This window comes from Uloborus diversus, chromosome 2 (assembly GCF_026930045.1).
Source record: "Uloborus diversus isolate 005 chromosome 2, Udiv.v.3.1, whole genome shotgun sequence".
Lineage (NCBI taxonomy): Eukaryota > Metazoa > Arthropoda > Arachnida > Araneae > Uloboridae > Uloborus > Uloborus diversus.
The window spans coordinates 81,859,123-81,877,594 of record NC_072732.1 but is presented as its reverse complement, the minus strand read 5'-3'; the positions used below and the strand labels follow the sequence as shown (position 1 = coordinate 81,877,594).

The 18,472-nt window shown below is 32.2% G+C and overlaps 1 protein-coding gene across 1 annotated transcript in view; it reads right to left on the bottom strand.

Annotated features, from left to right (window-relative positions):
* The window catches only part of LOC129217136 (centrosomal protein of 170 kDa protein B-like), a 94,765-nt gene extending 76,877 nt beyond the window's left edge, over window positions 1-17,888 (bottom strand). The window contains exons 1-5 of the mRNA XM_054851398.1: window positions 17,778-17,888; window positions 9,079-9,168; window positions 6,477-6,555; window positions 3,782-3,864; window positions 1,866-2,076 (exon numbers count right to left, since the gene is read on the bottom strand). Coding sequence (XP_054707373.1) covers window positions 1,866-2,076; window positions 3,782-3,864; window positions 6,477-6,555; window positions 9,079-9,168; window positions 17,778-17,888 — 574 coding nt within the window. The remainder of the gene's footprint in view (window positions 1-1,865; window positions 2,077-3,781; window positions 3,865-6,476; window positions 6,556-9,078; window positions 9,169-17,777) is intronic.
* Between the last annotated feature and the right edge of the window lie 584 nt (window positions 17,889-18,472).

The following is an 18,472-nucleotide window of genomic DNA, read 5'->3' as shown; positions in this document are numbered from 1 at the left end:
GAATTCCCCTATTTCTGTGTTTTATCACCTGACTAAAGATCTTCATTTTCTAAAAGTTTCAACAAATTGAGATAAACTCTAATAAATTTAGTAATAAAGTTTTTACGAGTGATGAAAACAAACTGGGATGCAATTGAATTGCATTTTTTTAAGTGGGCGTGGCAAAATAAAAAATGTGCAAGTTTGGTACTACAGAATATAAAAAGTCTTGAAAATAATGGTAAATGCAAAATGAGTGATGTCCAAGCAGTAAAATGGCATTGCAAAAAAAAAAAGACGAGCGGCTGCTACGAAGTGGATGTAACCAGATTTCAAAATTCAGAATTGTTTTTGGGATCGTTCAATTTTCCAGTTTCAATATGTAAGACTGTTAAATCATTCAATATTTCTGATACTCTTTTAGGAACTGTTACTTTCTCTTTGCCCAGGACATTTTTCCATGACTTTAAATAATTTTCCATGACTTTGAACGAAAATTTCAATTTTCCATGACTTTTCCAGGTCTGAAATTCACTAAATTTTTTTCCATGACTTTCAAAGATTTCCATGACCCGTATGAACCCTGTTACTTCTGTATGTCACGCCTCTTTCCTAAGCACCCATATGATTTTTCGTCCTTTGTTAGATTAATCCAAATATTACGGACATCTGTAATTGAAAAGTTCCCTTTCCAAACTAAACCAAGGGCACTAGCAGAGGATTTTGTTTTTTAAAATGATTGAAAAAAATAAAATTTTTTAGTTTACTTAAACAAATATCATTTAGTAATTACTTGAGTTTTTAAAGATGCTTTTACATTTTTGCCAGTTTCTGCCGGTTTTTACAGGTTATAACCAGTTTCTGCCACTGATCAGGCAAAAACTAGTCTCTGCCGGCAGAAAGCCAACCCTGGTTATGGATCAAATATAATCTGAAATATTGGGATAAAGTTCAAGATTTGAAAGTATTTATACTTCCATACACTCTTAGAGATACATATCGGTGCCATGCGTCAAAAGAGAGTCACCCGGCACAAACACGCGATGCTTAAGACTAGGAAGGAGTTAGAGGAAACCAATGGCACACCAGTGCACTGATTGGTATGCATAGGAAGATTCAGAGCCCTATCGTTCTGATATTGGATATTTCTACTTCAGGGCCCCCCCCCCCCAGAACCCAACTAAGATTTTTGAAGACACTGGGCATGAAATTCATTTTCTGCCCCCTCCCCCTATTCCCGCTTATTCCAAAGCTATAAAATATTTCGATACTTGCGTATTGACACAACCATGCTAAATTCGGTGGTACCTCATCTCACCACATTTAAAAAGTAGAAGAGATATAGTATATGATAATTCTATAAGATGTGGTTAAACTTTGCCCGTTCCAGTTCCATAAATATCAAAGTTATCTATGATATAACTTTTAATAGTAAATACAGACTAAACTTGGAGTGGTTTTGAGATTTGTAAAGAGATCAAATTTTGGAAAGGAATTTTTATTTTTTAGGATTTTTTTCCCTTGTCTTGGCATTTGCAAAACTATCAATGATATCATTATACTCTAAATTTTGAGTAAAATCATTATTTATTTTTAATTAGCATGATAAATTGAGGGGATTTTGGGCCCCCCTGAATCTAAGAGGAGGGGCCTGTGCCCCGCATGCCCCTGCGGTAATCAGGCTCTGGGAAGATTGGCTATAATAAAGGGATGCGCCATTTGGCACTGAAGGTAACCTAGCACATATGTGCCATTCATATCAAACTGGCTAAGGACTATTGCAAAGGAGAACATTTCAATATACCTAACCACCACACATCAATATTTAGCATATTACTAGAATTAGAAGATTTACGAGTGGGAAAACATTAAATTTTAAATTTTACCTGGACTATCTGATAGTGTTCCATCTTGCCCAACCCACTCCCATTCTTTATCTTGCTGACGGCTATTTACAAGGTTCAAGGACAGAGAATCAGGAGGGTTATTAGAATCACGCGTCACAACTGACGATTCAGAGCTCACATCATTTTTCAGAGAAGATTCATCAACTTTCTGATTCAGCTTTTCTTTTTTGCAGGCCTCCTTAACCGCATTCTGAAAAAGAATCCAGATTGAATACATAACAACCCATTGCATCTTGTACTTTGATATTATATGCAGTATAAAGTTTAGACTGAATTTGAAAAGATTATAAAAGAGAAAAACAAAAATAGGAAATTCTGAACGTATTCATAATACTTAAGGTTCATATCCTTGCAACACAAGTTATAAACTTAAAAGAAATATCTATATATTTTTTTAAACCTAGCAAAAGATATCCATAAAAATACATAAACAAGTAAACAACAAAAAACATAACTTAGATTGAATATTCTAATCCCTAAATATTCATTAGTTATTATTTGCAAATACAAAAGGTTAAAACATTAACATGTGGCAATGAACGTTCCAATAGGGAAGTTTTCGATTTTTCAATTTTATTTTTATATGATAGAGTAACATGTATAAACATCATAGGCGAAAAAAATTTTGCAATACGATAAGCAGTTTTTTTTTTAATTAATTTTTAAAGTTCAAGCGCTTGTGACGTCAAATGGCATAGGAAGTGACGTCATGAGCTCTTCCGATAGGGGAGAAGCCAAAGGTCACGCATTCGACTTCGAAGACGAAACGTAAAAGGCTTATCTCCTCGCATTTCTGGAACATTAAACCTCTCATCCTCTCGGAAATATTTGAATATCATCATTGATGTTACATGAGGAAGATTATTTAGATTGTGCTTTAACGAATCCGGTCTCCATAGTGTGTTAAAAAGGATTATTGAATTTCTAAAAAATATAAATATCAAATAATAGCTATAATATAAATATCAGCTCAAAATGTCCCTAGCGAAAACAAGGGATCTTCGGCGGAAGGTTGCCCATTCGCGCCCTGTGATGTAGGCTTGTCACGTTTCAGAAGAGCGCACTTTTGTGCGTGGATTTTTAAAAATTCATTAAAAATCAACCACCGTGTTTTAAAATTCGGCGATGGTGAATTTTTTAGTTTTGAGGGTCAATTAACAATATCCAATAGCCAAAATATGAACATTTATTAGGTTGCAACTTCCCTATTACTTGTGAATTAACAAGACATTAAACGTTAATTTACTATTTTTATTTATTTATTTTTTGGTGACAGAGCTATGATCTTTTGTGTGAGTATGTATTTTAGCACAAGTGTTTTGAAAATGTCTCTTAAAACTTAAAGTCCTTTTTTTTTACTTTTCTTTAAATGTTAAGTTTAGTTTTCAAAAAACTCAAAATGCTTCTTGCCCTCTAAATTACTAGGAGTATTTCTAGCCTTTTTCATAACTTATAATAAAGTACAGATCTTAGAACTAAGCTTATTGTATTCAATTGGGCTTGTTCATGATATAAATATATCAGATAAATGTATCACATAATTGTAAATAGCAATACTTAAGAAAACTGCACAAAGATAATCAACATGAAACTTTCAAAAAAATAGATTTCAGGTTTTAAAAAAATAGAGATATTTGAAATGATAAGGAACAAGCAAAATAATTTCACTTCACTGTTACTAAAACCGTTTCATTATTGATCATCTACCAAAATGTTTAATACCTGTTACAAGTTTGGCACAAAAGAAAATCAACTACTTTGACCACTATCAAATGTTAAACATTACTTAAACTCATAGATGTCCAAATAATGCAACTAGAATGCCATAATAATTAAATTAAAATTACTAAATTTAAGGAGAAAATACTTTTGAGCATTACCTTTTCATTTTCCACTTCATTTTTGACGGGAAGAGGAGCTTCTTCTTTACAAGGAGAAGAGGCACTTGAGCTTTTCTCTAAATAGAAAACATCTGGTCGTTTGCAACGTCAAAGAAATAGCATAGAAGGGACCATTACATGATATAACCATTTTTTAATGACTAATCTGTATCTAGATTTTTTTACATTGTATGATCTAGGAGTTACAAATTGTTTAAAGAAGAGTGCCACTGTCTGGTGAAAAACATTTATGAGTGCCATTTGTAATTTTTTCAACATAGTAAAAAAAAAACGTTTAGGCTGATTTAGTGATTTTTATTCACATAGCACATTTTTCCATTTAAAAAGCAATCAAAAAAAAAAAAAAAAAAAAAAAACCTTGGATTTTATCCCTCACTATTATTTTCAATTTTCAGTCAATGTTCATATATAAAAGAAAAAAACAAATAATTTGCAGCAATTAAAATTCTAAATATTTATTAAATAGTCAGTACTTAATCAGGGACATGAATGTTCAGTTCTTTGCCTTATTTATCACTTGAAGATACCAATAAATTTAGGTGTTCTAAGCGTAGAGCAATTAACCTCGAAGAATAACTTAATTATATTAATTTAATGAACAAAACATAACAATACCAGTCAAATCATGTTAATTTAGAAAATTTTAGTTGGTAGAAATGGCAAAATTCAGTATCATTTGGGTTACTTGCAGTTGAAGCAAGTTTTTTATCTTTGATTTTCATTGTTGTATGGTGCTATAGTTAAAAAAAATTTTGTTTGGATTTCAGGTGGGTAAAAATTAAGCTTTAACAGAGAAGCAAAAGAGATTTGTGAAAAGAGCACCCCTTTTTTTTCTTATACCAGCATGAAAATCATCTAACGTGACACTGAATGAACCCCAGAAAATGAATACAGTTTCCTTTTTGTTTAACATCGCTCTATTTAATGATTTTCTCTATTTAAAGGTGGCTTTTCACGATCCCAGATGGTCCACTAGTTTTAGAAGCATTCTATTTAAGGATACTTTTTACTAAAGGACACTATTTCATGATTCCTTAAAAGTCATTAAACAGAGAGCCAAATGTAGTAATTTTTTTAAATAACATAACTTTTTGCATGGTAAAGGAAATTAGATCAACATATCGAAAGTTTTAGGGGGAATATTTTAGGGGGTCTACTTTTGCACTGTTTTAATTTTCATGCTTAAAAACTGTTAAAATTACATCTTTAAGAAGCAATATGAGTGAAGTAAAGACATACTAAGCGCTCTAACAACACTATCAAATGAAAAAGGATGATATAGGACATACCCATATTCAATAAAAATGCTATCAATTTGTTTACCTCAAATAGTTACGCCTATTTAATTTTCAAAATTTGTTTTTAGAATGTTTATTTAAATGCTCTATGAGTCACCACCAACATATATACATTACTTATACAATAACAGAAAAAAAAAAACAGTATAAGTAGCAAAAACTCGCATTTTAAAGATTTTCTCAAGAAACAAAAGAACAATTTTTCTGTAACTTTCACCACATAAAGGTATGTTTCAGCTGACACTTTTCAATAAAAATTGAATCATCCATGCATTTAGGAGACCAGCAACAAACTGAAGAAACTAAAAAGGTTTTTTTTTTATCATCCTTCCTCTGAAACAGCTGCAAATAGGTTTCAATTTCAGCAATTAGTTTACTTACCATGTACAATAATTTTAAAGATTTTCTTGAAAGTACCACTTATATTCACAAATATATAAGCATTTCTTTCTAAAATATGATGAAGGATGATCAAAAAACGTTTTTGGTTTCTTCAATTTGCTGTTGGTATTCTAAATGCAATTGTGATGTAATTTTTATTGAAACATGTCAGCTGAAGTATGTCTTTTATGTGACAAAAGTTAAAGAACAATTATTCTTTTACATCTTGAGAAAGTTTTGCAAGTGATAGAGTTTGTTTGCCCACCAGGACACACCAAAACTCAAACAGTTAAAGAAGTTTCTCAAACCAACTGATTTTAATCAGTAAGTAACTGTCCCTAAGCCAGGTCTAAGGCAGAACTACTTGGTATATTGCATGTAGCAACTGATTTTAGCTTGATAAAATCTTAATATCTTTTCATAACTTTAAGAAATCAGATTATTAAATCAAAAAAAATTTTAATCTTTACTAATAATAAAGCTCAAAGGATAACTGGATCTCGGTTGGGATGCCTCTTTGTGACGTGCATAGCGCCTAAACCATTTGGCCAAGTTTCACGAAATTTGGCACAGAATTAGTTTGTAGCATTGAGGTGTGCAACTTGAAGCGATTTTTTGAAAATTCGATTTTGTTCTTTTTCCATTCCAATTTTAAGAACATTTTACCGAGCAAATTATCGTAACATGGACGAGTAAATTATCAAATAATCATAACGTGGAACTGTAACATGGGCGAGCAAATGAACATAGCAAATTGGTGAAAATTAATCATCCATTATTTATAAATATACAAGAGGCAAACCAAATGACCTTTTAATCTTCTACTACAGACAAAGCTGTGCAAGTACCGCTAGTTTAACATATTTCTGAATAAAAAAATTCTGAAATGATTGTAAACCTTAAATTTTACCAAGCATTCATGCAAATAATAGATTCAGACCAAAACATATGTCAAAACACTAAATACATTTGTATGTTTGAAATTCTGCCATTTTTTTTAAAAAGGATATCATAACCAAATCTAATACAATCCAATCGTTTCAGCTTGACATAAGTTTGTTCTGGAATTCTAATACCATTAACATATGTCTGAAAGGAGAAAAAAAAATAAATCATAAGAATCAAAAATATTTTTGAAAGTTTCTTTGCAAGTTATAAAATTATTAAGTTTCATTTTATTTCCAAGTACTTAGACTCCATTGATGTATTTGATATATTTTCTGTTTGAGTCCTCCACATTCTTGAACAGTGTTTTTTCGTTTACAAAAAAAATTTATTTTTTTCTTTTTGTTGTTCACACAATTAATTGTATCACAATCTTTTGGAGGGGAATCATTTAACTACATCAACTTTTTTGTATTCCATGTTCAACAAATCTGCCATGAATTTCATGTTTTCTCATTTCATACAACTTGATACGAGTTTTTAGCAATTGTTTGCTTTTAACTCAACCAAAGTTATGCAAATGTTTAAAAATTCAATGGGTATAGTTAAGAATCCATCTGTTAACAGTATTTCATTAGAGCAGTAATAAAAAGAACTTTGGCATTCATTACATTTTTGGTAAGGGGTTGTCTACAAATGTACCTTTTTCCAATATTTTTTACCACACATTCTCAGTGTGTCCCAAAGTGTAACACTTTACCATACATTTCACACTATCCTTGTCACATGTCACGCTGAAATTACACAAATACACTTGTGGCAAGACTTTAAAATTTACAGTGGTCCCTTGGTCTGGGACCAGAAAAACATCCATTGGGCTATCAAAATATAAATTTTAGTTGTTGATGGGACCAGTGAAATTTTAATCCCATTTTTTTTTCAAAAATATCATATTTTTTAAAAACTTTTGAGAAAAAGTTAACATTTAAATTCAAAATCTTTGGAACAAAAGGTATGTTCAGAAATCTTTCCAGCATTATAATAAAATGTCTCAGCTACCCTATTCTCCTTCCCATAAAAGCTACGGAGATAAGATTTTGTTTGCTAAATTCCATAATCAATGTTAGTATTGCAACATGAAGTCTTGTTTTTTCCTCTTCCCCAGCCACCCAGACATATCTACTAAAAACTGCCAATTTACTAAACCAGTCATGTTGATTTCGCCTTATAGTTTTGTCTTTTTCCTTTAATTTTTCATTATTTAAAACCAGGGCATGAAAAACAAATGTCCAAAATTTTGTGCAAAGTAGTGAAATTTATTAGTTATTGATCTACTGTATCAGTGATTAATTAAAAAAAAATTTCTACCCTTGTTTGAAGTTCAGTGACAAAAAACAGCATTAAAAATCATATTTCAAACTTCATTTTTAGATTTTAGAATTGAGATTAAAATCCAAAAATATCATTGCATGTTGAAATGACATTTTTGGCAGTAACAATACCAACTACTGTCAGGGCCGTATGCAAGGGGATGGTTTATAGGTTTCAAACCCACTCGGAAATTTTTCATCCAAAGAAATGCTTTCCATTATTTATATTTTGGTGACAAAAATAATATTGTTGTTGTTATTATTTCAATTTTATTTGTGAAATGAAATTAGTATGATTGAAAAATTGTACAAACTCATTGTATGTTTATGGTAGTTTAAGGTAATTATTGAGAAATTCATTTATTATGTAACAATATGGCATTTTGTTCCCTCCTTCCATTTTTAGATAATCTACTTTAACAAAAATTAATAGAATACACATGAAACCAAATTTGATAGACAATATAAATATTTCAAAAAAATGTGTTTGGTAAACCCCCCTCTGAAACAAAAGTCTGGTTATGGCCCTGACTAATGTTTTGAGAGTTGTGCACTCAAAGGTGCATCTAGCTCTAACATGGAAGGGGTTTGGCTAAGAGAAATTTCTACTTAAGTACAGTCAAGCCTCTATTACAACATCGGTTTAAAGAATATCCCGCTTAATGTAATATATTTTCAATGTACCAAACCATTAATGTCTATTATTTTCATCCTGTTTAATGAAATATCCCGCTTATTAGAATAATATTTCGTGGAAAATTGGCTATTCCATTAAGCGAGGTCAACTGTATGGTATTTCTAAAAAGTTCTATATTTTTCAGAAACTGATAAAAGTGGTATTTTTTTCATCTAAAATTTTTATATCTTTAAAAGTTAATAAAAATGAAATAGTGTTTCGTTATTTTTCTTGTTTTTAGTTAATTATAGTAGATAGTGAGAAGATTAACAATATGGAATATCATACATAAAAAATTGATAAAAATAGTTTGGTGTGGTAATGTTGCACATTTTCAGTAAATTTTAGACTTTTTTGAAATTTTATAACAATTCACATGCAGTATTGCAGCAAATTAAAAGGAAGAGTGCTTATTCCCTATCGGACGAAATCGGTTAAATATGGCGGCTAGGTGGTTTGTTTGATTTTGCTGAAGCGGTTGATGTCAGCCATTTACTAAGGCTTCGAAATGTGCCAATGCACACATAAACTAAGATTTACCTAACCATAAAAAAATATTCCAAATCACGTAAACCAATATCATACAAATTTGAGTGAATGAACAAAATAATCAATAACACAAATATCAGATTAATGATGTTCCAAATTAATACGGTTAGTGAAAACAAGAGATGTACTTACTCCAGTCAAGCTATTTAAATCTTTGATATGGAACTTCTGCTCACTATTATTGTAGCATAAAACAGCATGCCGCTTGTCTGCACTTGCAGCCTATACAAAAGAAAGTTTACATTATTTAAGTTGCTACAAACAGTAGAATCCAAATCGCCAATTATCTGCATTGCTTTAAGAATTTCAGGGGAAAAAATTTAGATGGAAACATAGCGTGATTTGCAAGATAATGATTTTGTCTATATGCTATTCCCCCTGCAAAACAAACTGAACAGTTTTCTTGGACCCAGATATTCAGCAAGCAATAACTTTCATTCTAAGTAGGATGTGTACATACCGAGCTAATGCACAGCACTTGTAAGGACGCTTAACAAGTTAAAGTGTGGCTTTTTGATTTGATTAGTTAACAGCTCTCTTTCTTTAAAAGTAGTTTTCTTCTCCCACTTTAAATGAACACTCATTAATTGAAACAATTTCTACACTTTGATCCCTTTCAAAAGAAAAACCAATCATCTAATTGATATGAATAATTGGAGTTCTATTGTATTAGGACACAAATTAGAACATTAAATAACTCATTCAATTTATTAGATGTGTAACCATTATTAAACTTTGCTTAATAAATCAAGTTGAAAATTTGTGATTCCATTATTTTGTCTAAACATTTACTAAAATTAAAAACATAAAAATTCATCTGGAATAAATTTCCTACGCATCAAAATGAAAAAGTTTGTTGCTATTAGTAATAAACGCACACGGTGTTATCGAAAAGTTCCACGAAATAAAAATAACTCGCATTTATTTTTAAAACGTCTAATTGCAGAAACATTCTTCTATTCCTTCATGTCGATTGTGATTCACAACCACAATAAAAATTGTAAGAAATGGTTCCATGTATTCTGAAATTCAAAATTGTTACTCCTACATTAGAGGCTACCAGTCGCCAACAGGCTACTATTTCATTGAAAATGACAACTAAATTTTAGGTGCCAAATGAGGCAGTGGCGTATATAGGTTTTTATTTTGGAGGGGGCCCAAAAGCAAGATCAGTTCAGGGAACAAGGGACTTTTGAATTTTACTTTTCAATTTTATAATTTTACACCATGTATTTGAAGTAATAGAACAAAAATAATATTTTCATATCAATATTAGACATTTTAAATGTTAATTTAAAAATTTTAGGGTTAAAAAAGGTGTTTTGTGAGGCATATGGAACGCAACATGGGCAGAATTGAAAACACTCCAGGCGCAATTCATGTAAACGAAAACCAACAATATTTTTTTTCCAGATGTAGTTTATCCGTATGAACATAAATGGGCATTGAATTCAATCTATGTGCGTATATAAACTAGAAAAAAAAAAAAAAGCAAATTATGAATAGAATTTTACGTTTTTTTAATACGTATGCTACTTTGCTAACAGCGGATAAATAGTAAATTTTTGTATTTGGGTAAAGTAATGCCCAGTTTTATGAAGTATAAGACTGTTAATGTGCTCAAAAAATTTTGAAGCGATACAGTGAAAAATAATGCGGTGGGAGCATTTCGAGCCAAAAATGATGATTAAAAACGTGTAAACAAAAATCAGCTGATACTTTTATCCCTTTAAATACCACGCCCCCTTTTTTAAAAATGTAAATAAAATGCGTAAAAATCATAATATCGCAAAAATGAAAATGGATCATCAAAGCTGGTACTAAGCTCTATTTTTTTGGCGCAAAAACAATTTTTGTGAAATTTGGTTGATTTTCCGAATGTATAAGGTCCCTTGTCCCCTTCACCTCTCCCCCCCTTTTTTTAATATCCATTTTTCTTGGGGGGGGGGGGGAGCAACAGTGCCTTGATCTTCTCATTTTTTTCGAGGTGGGGCAAGGACTTCATACTGTCATCTAGTGTCGCAAAAAAAAAGGAGGGCATTCTTAAACTTTCGCTTCTAACGAGGAGGAAAAATTCGGAAGGCTTTCTGCGAAAATGTTTAGAATTTGAAATCTTAAAAACGCTATTATAGGCTATTTGTTGACGTTAGGGTAATGAAAGGAACGGGACTTCTTTAAATTGCCTGCCCGATTGATTTTAAAAAATAAAAGCGCGAAATTCATCACCCCTCTGTTCAATTTTTTCGAAATTGAAGTTCTATAAACGCAGTTTCAGACTAACGTCGATAATGTTATGGGCAGGGCGGTTCTGGGGTTCTCCACAAAAACTAGTTTGAAATTGAAGTCCTAAAAAACGAAGTTTTAAAGAGATATTCAGTGATACTAGGGGGAGGGATTTAAATGCTCTCCACTTTTCGAAACTCTAGATTTTTCATTTTCAGATTTCATACGGGAGCAGTCGGAGCCTCGTCCGAAATTTTTTTGTAATTGAAATCTTAAAAACATGATTGTGGACCATATTTGGGAACGTTAGCGGTTTTGGTAACGTTAGCGTGATTACCCGATTAAAAGTCAGCAACTTTTGAATTTTTTTATTTTAAAACTTCTTTTCAAAAGCAATTCGGATTTCCCCCCAATGTTAGGCAAATTTTGGAAAGGAAGAGAGAATCCTCCTTTGAAAGGTAAAACTCAATTTCAGGTTATCTTTGGAGATATTTAGAAATTAGGAATGGTTATAGATCTTTCTCCGAAATTTTTCCAAATTGAAATCCTCTAAACTACTACCTATTGTAACTGACTAGGTTTGGTTTTAAAGATTAATTTCATGCTAGTTAAATTATTGTTTATCTCAGGATTCGGTGGGTTTTCAGTAGGTTATATACTAGTTTATAGGAGGCACCAACTTCAAAAGATGATTAAGAATTAAGAGATCGTATATAGTTAGTTAGGTATTAAAAACAATTTGTGGTATAGTACTTAAAATCAATGTTTATTTTATGATTTGGTGTTTAGTTCAGTTGATTTTTGTACTGGAATTGTAAAATAAATTTGATTTATAGGTTTGGATAGAAAATCGTATGTAAATGTGACCAATTATTTTTTTGTTTTAGTTCTTGGGTGTTTTTTTTAAGGCGGTTGTTTTTTTTAAATTAAAAAATAATTGGTCATTACGTTAGTGAAAGGATGTTGGTTCTGGGACCTTCATCCAGAAATGTTTTGAAATTGATATCCGAAAAATGCCAAAATGAATTCGTTTTTAGAACATCTATTTCCATTATTGCTCGAATCGAACAACTAAAACTTATTTTAAATTTCTTGCAGGGGAGGAGAGTTAAGGAGAGAAACATCTGAAAACCCTTCTTTTGAGACTGACTAGGAGAAAAAAAAAGGGGGGGGGGTGAAAGAAAGAGATGGAAACTTAATTTGCTAAGCAGCAACCTGCATCTGTTAAATATTTTTAATTTAAAGATTTCTTTTTGAAAGAGAATCGAGTTTTTCTCCCCAAAATTATTTGCTTTTATTTTTGTTTAAATAACTTCGCTTTTCCAAGACATGTTCTTTTCTTGAATAAGGGGTACGGAACCCCTGACCCTTTCTGAACTCCACACCATTGCCTAGTGCCTTCTAATGTAGGGTTCCCAAACTTGATCGCGGCACCTTTTGAAAAATTAGAATTTTCTCATAGCATCTAGTCTAGTTTTATCTACACATTATTGCACCGCTCACCTCTTCCTGCGGCACCCAGTTTGGAAATCCCTGATCTAACGTATTATAAGTATTATTAGCACTATGATTTTTTTTTCATTTATTTATTTATTATTATTATTTTCATTTATTTATTTTATTTATTTATTTTTTTGTAGCCTGAAATTTGTAAATTATCAGTGAGCAAACAGAAACCAAATACTACCTTTAGTTAAAAAAAATTTCCAGATTTTGGAGGGGGTCCGAGCCCCCCAGCCCCTCCCTTATATACGCCCTTGAAACTATGTGTTTTTTTTTATTTCTATACGATCATATCTACGACAACACGCTTCCACTCCTTAGACGTTCAGCGTATCTGTCGACTCCACCTCAACAACGTAACTCATAGCACACTTAAAGTTACTTGTTTTTTGCGCAGAATATATTTTTAAAAAAAAAAGACTACAAAAAGTCAAAAGTGCATACCATTTTTTTCGACTCTGGTAGCCAGTGGTTACCATTCAGAATTTCTAGTCTCAAGCTTTACATTGTTTGGAAATCGAGTGACAAAATCAATTATTTGGTCATCAAACACCAAATGATAATGGAAAAAAATGTTCTTTTTATAAAACAGTTTGAAAGTATTATGAATAAAAACGGGATTTTATTCATGACTGAATCAAAAAAATAGAAAACTGCATCAATGTGCATTTAATGAAGTGTCTTAACAATTAAAATAAATAGCACATGGTATAAAAATAAGACACTGCATTGTTAACCTCAATTAAAATCACCTAGCTTTTGATTTTTTTAAATCTTAAAGTACTAGTACAGCCAAAACATTATTTCTCATGGAATTCTTAACGAGATCGTCAGGGCTGTCGCAAGTTCAAAAAATGGAGGGGGGTACACATTTGGCGGCTCCTTAATTGTTTCAAATGCATGTTCCAATATGCAGAAAAAGAGAGAGCAGATTTAGCTTTTGATTTCGCAGGGATAGTCATATTACTAGACTTTAGTACTAGCAATCTAAATTTAATCGTAAGGACAATATTCAATCAGAAATAAGGGGTGTCGGAGGGCTTCCTCCAGGCAATTTTTCGAAATGGAAGATATAAAAACGCAGCTTTAGATCATATTTTCAATTGGGGATAAAAGGGAGAGGAGGTCCAATAGCCTCCCCTGAGAATCCCCCCCCCTAAAATTTAAGTTCCCAAAACACAATAGTATTTTATATTTGATTATGCTAAGGCCGGGGGCTTTCCCACGGAAATTTTCAGGATTGTTAGTTGAAAAACACAGATTTACACTATCTATAGTGATGTTAAAGAAGGGAGAGACCCGGGGTCATCCCCCGATAAATTTTGAAACTCCAAGAATGCAACTGTGAATTATTTGTTATTGTGACAAGCAATTGCGGGGGGGGGGGGGGGGTCCAGGTGTTCTCCCCCGAGAAAAATTTGAAAATTGTAGCTTACAAAATGCAGTTTTAGACGATATATGGTGATATCATTGAACTATAAGAAAGGTGGAATGACTGCTGCCTATTCCCCCTCTTGTTAAAGACGTGGTCCGGTTTTGAAACTGGTCCTAAGGAGTTGACAGCCCTTGACATCAGTCTAGATGGCAAAACATAGCATCTTTCGTATTGCAGCTATTCAAAACTTTTGCTGATTTCATGCGAATAAGTTTATAATTAAGATGCTAGTTCAGTATTTTATCATGGGAAATTTTGCCTGACATATTTTTAATAAAAGGAAAGATTTAAAGCGCGCAGTGACCAACTGAGTCACCTCAAAAATAATGCAAAAATTGCTGGATATAACGCTTTGCATTACCTCTAGTAATGCTGAGGTGGAGAGAGTGTGGAGTTCCAGGAAAGATATCATAGGCATGTCTTTAAAACAAGACACACTTGAAGCAAGGCTGAGAATCAAATTTAATGGCTAAAAAATAGCAAACAAGGATTTCAGTGAGGGTTTTATAAACTTATAGTGGCAGTTATCCATTAAAACCAGTCGCTCCAGGCGTCAAATTTTGAAGAATTATATTAAATTGTTCAAAATAATCCAAATCATACTCGAATTTTTTCAATGAGAAAAAGAAAATAATGACTGGTGCTGAGATATTTATAGGGTAGGGTAAAGATTTTTAACTTACACATATACAAATATATATAGAAAATACGTGTGGGTGTTTGGCTACCAAAGTTTTTGGTGTTTGAAGAAAAATACCAGTCTACACCTCTATTAGGAGGAGGACAGGTTTGAGGCACCTCAGGAAGTTCTTTTTTTTAATTTTCCAAAAGACGAAATTTATTCGACAATGAATGATTAATTGAGAGGGCGTTTCTCGGGGATTACCTTGGGAGCACTCTCATGGTTTTCGAAATTGCAGTCCTAAATACTCATGTGTGGGCCATCTTTAATGACATTAGGGCAAGAGATGGGGTTTGAAAATGTGTTCCTAGAATTTTTTTAAAACCTAAGTTTTGAAAATTCAATTCCAGACCAGCTTTGGGGACGTAAAAAGAACATAGGCGGATTTAGGACTGAGTTCCTGGGGGGGGGGGGGGCAGGATTTTTTTTTTGGAGCAACATTTTTAATTGCCCCCCCCCTCAAATGTTTTTGTCTGTTTTCTGTGATGCGTAAGGCCATTCTTTACTTTTTTATGTGTCGTTTTCATTACTGTGTGTAATCATGCTGTCCTTTTTAAATTGACCTTAAAAGAGAGGGGGCTGGTATTAAGAGAGTGACACAGTGACCCTTTGACCCCCCACAGTGAGAGTGACCCTTTTAAGTGGGATATAGTATATCTCCAGTTTTAGGGGGGCCCGGGGGTTACTCCCCCAAAGGAAATTATCTAAAATGAATATAAAATTCTGCATTTTGAGGTCTTATAAGGATTAATTGGAAATAATAGGCAAATAATTTTTTTTTTAAGTTTTACGCTTTAAAAGTGCGTTCTGATGCAAGTTAATACTTTAAAAGAAATGGTGCACTGATTTAGAGAATAGGTATCAAGAGAGTAACATACTACCCATTTGAACGATTCTTAATTTATACACTTGATAAGAAATAAAATTGAAGCACACTTTGCTTAGGAGTTTCAAAGACTTGTCTAATTATTTTCAAGGTTTGGTTGGTTAGATTGGGTTTTTGGCTCAAGAGCCCTTGTAGGCTATACTGCGCCAATTCTTTTCAGGGATTTTAGAACCTATCAATAATTTGCACTTTTCAGTCTCTGAAATTGAGTAGTAGATTATACAGTTGTACAGTATTGTTCAAACTTTGTAAGAAACGGCTATTTTAAGTTTAAAAGAAGAAATAAACTTTAATTTCCAATTCAAAAAAGAAAAAATCATGATATTTTTTTTGTTATAAGATTTTGGAAGATAAGTTGTTACTATATAAACTCCTCCCAAAACTGGGGGGCATTGTCCCCTTTGCCCCCCCCCCTCCCCATAAATCTACCCATGCTCTTCTAAACTATTCAAAAACGAAAAAATAATGATTTTTTTTTAAATTTTTGGAAGATGTGTTGTTACTACATAAAGTCCTCCCAAAACTGGGGGGGGGACATTGCCCCCCTCTGACCCCCCATAAAATCCGCCCATGAAAAAGAAGGAATTGGAGTTCTCAACTCTACACTCAGTTTGGCTATGTTCCTATCTTCATTTTAAATTTTAATTATTGATAAACATATTGTGGTAAGACTTTCTTTCAATTTTCCTTTGCCAAACACAACTACTTGCTTGGATCTTCCATAGTAAAATTCTAAATTTCCAGCCTAATACTTTTGTTTTCTTCAAATATACAAGCGTCTGCTGCCCCAGAAAAGGAACTTTTAACATTTTTAACAGATGTGGTAATGTTCTGCGATACCTTAGGCCTTTTTTCCACTTCATTTTATTTTAAATAGGCCTCCTGCATCTTTTGGTCAAGCTTTGGTTTACTTAGGATTTTTACATTCAAACATTTAGAACTTCTGGTGTGAGTATTCATCACAATACTTTGAATCTCACTCAGCATAAAACTTTTTTTTCTCTCTCTCTCTCTGTTTCAAATATATTTCGGCGACTCATGCATTTTTCTGCACATAACAACGATTTTCAGCACAAAATTTTTCATCCAAAAAAATTACATATGGGAATGTGTCAGCGGACTCTATGAAGCCATCCTATTTATTTATCTACTTTTTTTTTAAAACTGAAAAATCATGAAGCATGATTTTGTATAATCAGGGCCGCCGAGAGACAAGGCGTGCACATTTTGTCGCAGGTCCTTCATCCCATTCTGCTAATTTAACTCCATGCACAATACTTTAATTTGAGCCAGGCTCATAATTTCCGCTAGGCAGACATACCCACTCTGCAACCTAGTAATTCGTGTACTGAATACATTTTTTTTGAATTGTGTTAAAAAATGCTTGAAGCGTACATTTCCGTGGCCCTTAGTTGGATAATCTTAATAAAAGAGAATCATGGATGTTCCTAAATTGTATTTTAAGATTACATTTTCCATTCAAATTTTACAGAAAAAATATTTTTTGTCACTATTATTGTAATTGTTCATTTATATTTATTATTTTAATTTTTTAAAACAAAGAGTTTCCCTTTTTCTTTGCTTGTTGCATAGCAAAAAGGAAATGGGCTTCCCCACTTCTGAAAAACTGAGGGGGGGGGGGTTAGTACCCCCCAGTTTTTCAGAAGTGGGGGGGGGGGGTACTACCCATACCCTCCCTTGGCGTGGCATTAGCCATGAGGCTCGTGCCCAGAATCTCAAAAAGAAAGGAGTTTAAAAATATTTTCCATTTTTGGTTATATTTTTAATGGCTTAACCAGTGTGTTAGAAATTTTATTTTGAGAAGATGATGACTATTAATTTACTTTGAGGTTTTAAATTATTTTTCTATCCACCATGCAAATATTTAAGAAGTAGAAAACTATGCATTTTTTGTTTTATAGGTAATAACTAATATTTAACATAATATTAGCAAATAACATTGAACAAGTTGGTTTGTTTGTGAAACTGTAAAGGCTTATTTTGGCAGTGGCAATATTCTTTTATAACATATAGTGACAAATTTATACATACTCATCAGAAAGTATACCAGATTATGAGCAGTAAAGTTTAAAACTATATACCTGTAACACAATATCACATTCTTCTCTTCCAATAAAAATCATTCCATGTGACAGATCATGGGTGCGTCCATCTTTTCCAACTAGCACCCAAGAGTTGTCTTTAGCACTCATTAGTACAAAATCCTCCAGGATTACTTTTTTATCTTAATAATCATCGAGAAGAGTTGCTTTCATTCAAAATTTCTGAAAGAAAGTAAAGATTAAAATTAATCTCAGAGAAAAACGAATCTTTATGCATACAAATGCAGATAAAAAATTTAACAGCTGAGCAAAAAAAAAAAAAAAAAACGTATTACCCTGCATTATCTGGCATGCCGCAAAACTCAGCGGACCCCAGATTTTCAATAACACTTGCCTGGTCCTTTCCAGCATGCCGGAAAAATCGAGGTTAGGAAAAAAAAATAATTCTATAAAAAATATATGCTCAGCTTAAAAATGAATATAAGTTCTATACATATCTTATTAGCATTAATAAATAGTTTAATTTTGTAAAATTATTTACTAACAATGTCATTTGTTATTACAACAAGAAAAACATTGTAAAAAAACGAATAATCATATAATTTTAACCTCTCAAAATTATGAATTCTAAAATTAAATTTTATAATCCTAGATCAACCTAATAGGCAACTGCTTAATCCTTTTCATATTTTTAAATTAAACACTTAACAAAAATGAAAAGAAATTGTATTTAT